Below are 8773 nucleotides of genomic sequence, written 5' to 3' on the forward strand. Positions count from 1 at the left end.
TTTTTAATGTATCCGAACTACATATTATGTATCCGGTTTATGTTATAATGAATTCGAGATACTCTTTAATGTATTCGAACTACGATTTGTGTTACTTTTTAATGGATTAATGTAAGTACAAACTAAAGAGGGATAGATTGTAATTTCATATTAAAACTAGGGAAAAGTGTCTGATATACCCGTCAATTTTGTCAGTTGGGGATGATTTATACCCCTCGTTATAAAAATGATTCATATATGCCCGTACCGTTATACAAACAGCTCACACATACCCCAACCGTTACAAAATGAGCTCACACGTACCCTTCATTTAACCGAAGTTAAAAAATTAGTTTTACAAATTTATAGTTTTTACTTTTAATTAAAAAAAATAGGGGTATGTACGATTCTTCTATCAAAGTTCAAGGTATATTTTAACTTTTTTCATATATAAATTATTTTTGACTTCTTTTATTTTAATTATTTGAGTTTCCTGTTCTTATTTGATTTTTTTCTTTCATTCATTAGTTTAAAGAAAAAAAAATTAAACTATTTTTTTTGTCTATATTGTAATTTGATTTTTGTATTCGAAGAAAAAAATTGGTCATCTACAATAAGTTTTACAAGAATATTAGTGGAACATAAATAAATTTGGTTATTAAAATAATAATTCTAAATTAGTCATTGAAACAAAAAAAAGTCAAAAAAGCATATGTTTCACGAGGATTAAATTTACTCATATTGGATTATATTTTTTAGAAAAAAATAAAAAAATAGATTAATTTTTTTCATTTCCGTTAGAGGAAAATGGTGTATGTGAGTCATTTATTTATAAGTAGGGGTATATATGAATCAGTTTCATAACAAGGGTATATCAGTTTTAAATGACAAAGTTAAGGGGTATATCAGACCCTTTTCCCTTAAAACTAGGTGATTCCTAAAATTTATCTTTATTTTTAAGCAATACTCCCCGTGTCCCTAGTTACTTGTTTACTTTTTCTTTTATAGTTGTTTCTAATTAGTTGACCATTTTGATGAATTAATAAATAATTTTTTTTACCTATTATGTCTTCAATTTATTACTTAGAAAAATGTTTATAAAAATCTTAAATTTTTAATTCATCTACTTTATAATTAATAGGAATAAAGGATAAATCATTGTGTCAGTCATTATATTTTAATAAATATGTCAATTTAAAAGTGAACAAGTAAATTATGAACGGGGGAATATCAAGCTATTATTTGTATTGAAAACTTAATTGGATAAAGATACAGTCAAGTATAATTAGGTCAAATAATGTTCAATAGCCTTATAAATTCATGATATTCGTATTAGATAATAATTTATGGTTGAGATCCATTTAAATTATATACTCATTAATTATAATAATAAAAACGACAAAGCAGTCAAATTTTTTATTTTTTATTTTTTAAAACTATCAATTAAAGCAATTATATGTACCCAATCTAATATTTTCACGAAAAAAATTTAAAATTGACGGGAATATGTAAACTTTCTCACTTTTTACCCGATAACCTTGTTCATGAGTAATTTCACACGTGCTTTCTCCAAATTCTGAAGAAATCTCCTAGAATAGATCAAACTTAAAAGGGAAAAGGATCAAAAATACCCTCAAACTTTGGTTTATTGTTTGACTTTACCCTTGCCGTTAAAATAAAGTTAAATTTACCACTTTCATTACTAATTTCACTAAAATTGTCCCTCATTAGACAGAATCCCTAAAATTGACCCAATTAGCCAATTTTCCTTATTTTCAACCTCATTATCCGACCCATCTAAAATAATCTGGTATCAATTGAGTCAATGCCCTGTTATCCATTCTCTCTCTTTGAACGTATATTCTCCTTTACTTCATAAGAATCTAAGTGAAGAACCATGAGTTGAAGAACAAACAACCCAATGGCCTTTACCCATTCTGGGTTGTTGATCGAACCCGACGGTGGCAAGCTTGTTGATCCCTTCGTTGATGAATCACAAAGAGATTTGAAGAGTAAAGAGGCTTTGAATTTGCCCAAAATAAAGCTTACGAAGATTGATGTTGAATGGGTTCATGTGTTAAGCGAAGGATGAGCTAGCCCATTGAAAGGGTTCATGAGAGAATCTGAGTTTCTTCAAACTCTTCATTTTAATTCGATTCGTCTTGAAGATGGATCAGTTGTTAACATGTCGGTTCCGATTGTGCTCGTTTTTTATGATGATGATTCTCAGAAGAATCAAATTGATGGGTCGAGTAGTGTTGCCCTTGTTGTTGATGGAATGACTTCGGGTCTACGACATGATTGACCGGATTCTTATTGGGTCTGCAACTGTATGAGAAAGGAAGATTGAGAGGTAAGAAGAATTGGACTTGGGTAAAGATTTAATTTTTGTTTCAGATTTTCCAACGAAAGAGAGATATCGGAAGAACAATGGATTGAATGAAAGAGAGAGTCAGGAAGAGAGAAAGAGATATGTGTAAAATAAACAAACTTAAAATTCAAAAAATCTATTTGTTAAGCAAAATCGTGTAGAAAATTAGAGGAGAAGTTAATGGTTAAAGGCTACTGGGTTGTATCAGTCCAAAGAGAGAATGGTAAGAGGCATTGGGATAATTGCTACCGCTTATTTTGGTGGGTCGAATAATTGGATTAAAAATAGGAAATTAGGTTTTTTTTTTTTTGAAATTCAGGTAATTGGGTCAATCGGGGTTAGTTTCGGGGATTTTATTTAATTAGGGATAATTTTGATGAAATTAATAACGTGAGAGGTAAATTTAACCTCATATTAACGGCGATGATAAAATAAAACAATAAACCAAAGTTGAGATTTTTTTTTACCCTTTTCCCAACTTAAAAACATAATTAAGTTCTAAATAAGAGTAATAAAGAACATGATAATACAATTTTTTTTAAAAAAATAAAAACTTAATTGGAGGTTTCCAAATAATTATAAAAATATATTTATTTAGATTTTTTAAAAATGATTCTTTAAAATTAGTATAATATAAAAAATCCAATACAAGAAGTATGAGGTTTGGCAGGTAAAAAAATCGGGAAGTCCACATATTTTCGTCAGTCTTATTTGTTGTTTTTATCATTAAGATGAATATATAATTTAAATCAATCTCAACCATAAAATACTATAAGTACACATGATATGAATCTATAAGGCCATTGAACATTACTTGACCTAAATATACTTGATTGGATCTTTATCCATATAACTTTATGATAAAAAGTACTTTAATTTTCAATGCGCGTAACCTTTTAGTTTTTTTAATTCAGCGCCAACGCGTTAAACCATTCAGCCAAATAATTGCAGTGTGTAGCTCTCCTATCTACTCCAATTATAGAATATTAGCTGTATTTGTAAGGCGATATACGTTTATTAAAAAAATATAATTTAAATTATTTCTTTATATATCGTCATTTTTAATTTTACATGTATTAAAAAATTGAGTGAGTTTATCTTTCTATCCTTATTTAAGTTTTTTTAAGTTAATTTTTCAGTCAATAAATATGAAATTATATATTTTGATTAATTGATTTGATCAAAATGAAAATGAATTATGCATTTAGTATTTCTACGTTAATTAAATTTAAATTTTCAAGGTTAATAACTCATTGGGATAAAATAGAACGAACATTGTAGTTTATCCATTGATTTTATGAAATGACAAACATTATGGACCAACTATTTATAGTAAGAATGACATATACAAAGAAACGAAGTGAGTATATTTTTCACTATTACCTTTTTTGTTTATTCTCAAGTTATTCTTACAAGTAGTATTACTTATTTCCTAAAAAGTGTAAAACTTCAGCAATCTGGAAAATTTTCAAACATTTGTCTTGTACTTTGATCAATTCCAATATTTCGATCAATACGAAAATATCTAAAAATTCACTTAATATGAAACAAATAGAGTATTAAATTATGAGTTGAGAGTATAATTAATCACGGTTATGATAAAATGTATAAAATCTTTTCATCTTCCACGGAAGTTATATGTTTGAATTCTAAATACGAAAAAAATTCATTAGAGAGCATTTTTCTTATTTAATACTCTCACCACTTCATATTAGTTATAAACATTATTAAAAATAGACGACTTTAACTTATTTGTCAATTTACAAAATCAAAGTGGAATTAGTTAGATTTTGTCTCATTTTACCCCTATAATTAATTCTTTTAAAAAATATAAACAAGTAAACAAAGTTTCAAAAAAATTCCTTCTAGGAAAAAAATTAGTAAATATCCTTTGTATAAGGGAAGAAGTGGATAATTATTTTTTTTATTTCACATTTGGAGTCCATAACTCACATTAGAGGTTCGACTAAATTTGGATCGCATATTGCAGGGCCTTTTCGAGGATAGCGTTTTCAATACAATTTTTTGCATATCCAGGGCTCGAACCCGAGACTTTTGATTGAGGGTGAAACACTTTTATCACTGCACCACAACTCATATTGCTGAATAATTACTATAAGATTGAAGGAGCAGATCTTATATAATGTGAAATCGAACTAATGGAGAGTTTATTAACACCGAATGTATCCCCAACCCAACAAAAAAAATCTAGTTTGAAATACAAGGTCTCTTTTAATGTGTTTTTGTGGGGTGATCAATAAAGATCGCAATCTTGAACTACCTTTCCATCGTACTAATATTGTTGGAACATGTTATCTACCTACTTGTTATCTAATTTAAAATCGTGGTAAAATTTGATGAATTAGGACTGAGTTTTGGGGGTTAAGATATATTGAGTTGTAAAGAAATGTGTTATAAAATATTTTATTCGAAAATTAGTTGGAAGGAAAATGAACAGACTCAAGATTGACTAAATAATTAAATATTACTCACAATTGTCAGAGATCAATTATTATTGATTGTAGTTTATCTAGGTTGTGAAAATTGAATTTAAACAAATAGATTAAAAACCATTTTATTGATTGTAATTTGTATACGTCATTTCTTTGATCTACTTTATCTTTTTTAATATCTTGTACTTTTTCATTAGGTATATATGCATTTCTCTTCACGTGTTTAAATTTCTTTTTTCGTCTTTTTCATCTTTCACCTAAGGGATCATTCATATCTTATTTTGAATATCTTTGATCTTTTTTAATCATATCTATTCTAATACGCTTATGTAATCATTTCAAAATTGTCATTTATGTTATTTTGCTCTTTTGAACATGCAATATCTTGACGGATTGATACTTTTATCTTTTATAACACGAGATAATATATTCTACACAAAATAATATTTTATCTCATATTTGACAAATATTTTAACTTTTTGTTGTTTATCTAATTTTTTACTTCTTTCTAGAAGCTTTCAGCCATTTTCCCATCATTTTATTTCTTTATTCAATCGAGCTCTAACAAAAAATATTTATCATGTAATTCTTCAAACAACTTCCTCTTATCAATTTTGGAATTTGCAATCTCAGAATTACATAGTTTTACACCAAATTCCACGTGAGATGAAAATCTCGATTTTAATAACTAATCGGGGGGATATGACATCTAATTCAGAGGTCTAACTCCATTTATTACTCAAATAAACATAGTTCATTTATTATTACTCTAAAAGGTACTCTCCATATTTATTGATTTTACTGTTCTTTTTGTCTCTAGTTATTAATATATTTTTTAATTAACACATTTTTTAAGAAAATAATTATTAATATAATAATTTTATTATTTTATCTCTATTAATTATAAAATAAATAAATTAAAAATTTAAGATTTTTTAATTTTTTAATTTTTTATAAAATGGTTAATTAAAAATATAATAAATTAAAAAATTTATTCTTTCTTAATTTGTTAAAATGAACAAATTATTAGACATAACTACAAAAAAAAAATAGGGACGGAGAAATATTATTTTTGGATAAGATAGCAAACAAGTAAAACTGAATTAGGAGTACAACTAAAAGAAAACAAAAATCCATTAATTCAATCACAGAAAAAAACTTATCCGCATGGATGTTTACACCAAAATTTATTATCATGTGCTTTAGTGAATTAAAACACATGTTAATTAATTAAAATTGAGTAAAAAATAAACTATAAATTTATACATGACGTGCATGTATTGAATTGGTGTGAACACCGAATATGTTTCACCCGTCTAATTGTTTACTCTTTGGTACAATCAGCTGTTCCTCTCTTGGTGTTTGGTTTGTTGAGAAATGTTTCTACAAAAAAAGAACTTTCAGAAACTCTTTTTCAAAATTTTCAAAACAAACCAAACATCAGTTAAAATAAATCCATATCACTCTGTTTCTTCCTCCCTGTCCCTGACTCTCATCTTCAGGGACGGGACGAAATTCATGGCGATCAATGATCGCCATTACATGGGCCCCACCTATTCATTACTGCCAGTCTGATTTCTATCATCCTCGAGATCTTCTTCATCATCATCATCGTCATCATTTTCGTCTTCATCTGACGATAAATGCACAAGCCAACAACTTCCATGTAAATGCCCATTAACACAGACAAAATACTCCAACCCGTTTTCTATGGTACCCAGCCTCCGCGCTGCGCTCTTTGGTATAAGCCGAGCAGCCGTCATACTCCAAACCCTACCCCCGCAAAACGGACACCTCACTCCTTCTTCAACCTCCAATTCTTTCGTAATCAAACACGCCCTCGTCTTCGATCTCATAAATCCACCAAATACCCCTCTGAAAACCCCTAAATCATCACTCCTACCGCTAATTTCGTGCTCACACGGATCACTAACGTACAATAAATCCGTTCTACATCTCCTCATTAAAAAACTCCGACCCGACGTCTTCGAAAATCGAGACGATTTCATGAAATGACCCGGATAGGATTGACCCGTTCGAAAATGTCGGGTCGGATTACACCCGCAGCAGTAAAACAACAATTTCGCCATCGCTTCCCATTCCCCTCCGATCCGACCATTCGGCGCACCCTCCATTAACGACGCTATCATGCGCGGTGCGCGATAAATACACATCTCCTTCCACAATAACCTTTTCGCTAATGCTCGTAGATTTCGATTAACCGACGCCGTTTGGCATAAGGAACGAACATCCCACTTCATAGAATCGAAAACCAAACGAAGAATTGTCTCATTATGAATAGCTGAATCGTCCTCTAACGACTCAGCTATTCTATTCAAATTCAACCTTCGTCTTTGACTCTGACTCCGACTCATTTTGTTAATCAAATTCTCTCCGTCTTTTTGAAAACTTAATTTTTGGTGCGTATATATAAATCGTAAACGCTAGAATCACATGGTCGGACACGTGTAACACAAGTAATAGATAAATGATAACTATTTCATCCAATATTAATATTTTCTCTAATACGGGTACGTGGAACTCTTTGATTGGTAGACATAACCATGAGGGGATGATATGATGTGTTGTAGAATCTAGCGACAACGTATGCGTTTGGAATATAGTGAAAATACATGGACACGTGTCCTAATAAAGTTATAATTTTTAGTTGCTCAAAATATCTTAGGGAGTACGTGGCGGGATATTAGAAGGGTAAGTTTTATTAGTGCGTAAAACGCTGAAATGTAAGCATTATTTTTGTTCTTGTTTTCAAATGATTTGGTCACATGTGTATGTGATCTTAGACGTACACGTATATAATATGAATTGATTATGGTATTCTTTTTTGTGGTTTATTACACTTCTCCATTTTTCATAGTCAACCAGTTTAAGTTTGATTCAGATTTTACGTGTTAAATCTTTAATATATTTATAAAATTATGTAAAAATTACTGTAAATAATAATAATTAATAACTTAAAATGTTTAATAAATTTATGAAATATTAAATTTATTTAAATTTCAAAATTCAAAAAAAAAAACGGAGAGAGTATTTACGGTCACATGCGTAGTCTCGTCAAAGGTACAAAGAATTATATTTATGTCTTAATAATAATTAAAAAAAAGATGCATTTTGTTGGAAAATATTTCGTGTCAGAAAATGGAACAAGGGTTGTCTGTATTACTTTTCCAACTTTGTTTGGATGGTTGTTTACTTTTAATTAAATTAAATTCGTGAGTTAAAAGTAATACTCTCGTGATTTTTTATTTATTCGTTTATTTTTTATTTAATATATTTATAAATAAAATAATATTAATATATATATTGTTGCACATATTTTAATATATATACACAAATTACAAGTAATATATTATTGTATTATTATGAGTGATCTTATGTCTCTAACTCTTATCTATTTGTCTATCATATGTATATATTATCAGTACATATGTGATGCGCCCTAAAATTATGGCACATTTTATGCCATAACGTAAAATTTCCCATTGAGGAGTATATAAAAAAAAAAGACCCACTAAAAGATTTTTAAAAATAATAAAAACAAAGCCAAAGAGGAGATAAATATATTGCTATTTTATTTCTCCTAATTTATGTGACAGCTGATATAATGTTTAGAAGAGTAAGATTTTTTTTTAAATTCCTTGATAGAAATTGTCTTTGATTGGGATTTCGATTGAAAAGATGTTAGGCCGGTTCCTCATGTGCCTAAGAAGCCGAGGCAATCTCGATTGAAGCCAATTCAACATTTTCGTAAACTAAAATAAGCGGCGTTTATTCAAACAAAGGTGATGGAATCTTTGCTTTTGGTTTAGGGATCATGGGTGGTGCTGAAACTACAGATATAAGAGCCAAAACTGCTAAGGGCATTCCATCCAGCGTAAGCATCTAGATAATCTGAAATGCGACGTGGCGTACCCGAAAGCCCTAAGAAATGCATAGGAAAGAAGGTCAT

At 29.2% G+C, this 8773-nt stretch overlaps 1 protein-coding gene across 1 annotated transcript; it reads right to left on the reverse strand.

The window, feature by feature from the left end:
• Positions 1-5919: 5919 nt before the first annotated feature.
• LOC107030625 (EID1-like F-box protein 3) lies at positions 5920-7226 on the reverse strand. Its single transcript, XM_015231890.2, has one exon. It carries the CDS (start codon positions 7176-7178, stop codon positions 6357-6359), a length of 822 nt encoding a protein of 273 aa, XP_015087376.1. The 5' UTR covers positions 7179-7226; the 3' UTR covers positions 5920-6356.
• Between the last annotated feature and the right edge of the window lie 1547 nt (positions 7227-8773).

This window comes from Solanum pennellii, chromosome 9, assembly GCF_001406875.1.
Source record: "Solanum pennellii chromosome 9, SPENNV200".
Taxonomy (NCBI): Eukaryota; Viridiplantae; Streptophyta; class Magnoliopsida; order Solanales; family Solanaceae; genus Solanum; species Solanum pennellii.

Excerpts from the sequence above, each read along its gene's own strand:
- LOC107030625 (XM_015231890.2), bottom strand. The coding sequence starts at position 7,178 with ATGAGTCGGAGTCAGAGTCAAAGACGAAGGTTGAATTTGAATAGAATA.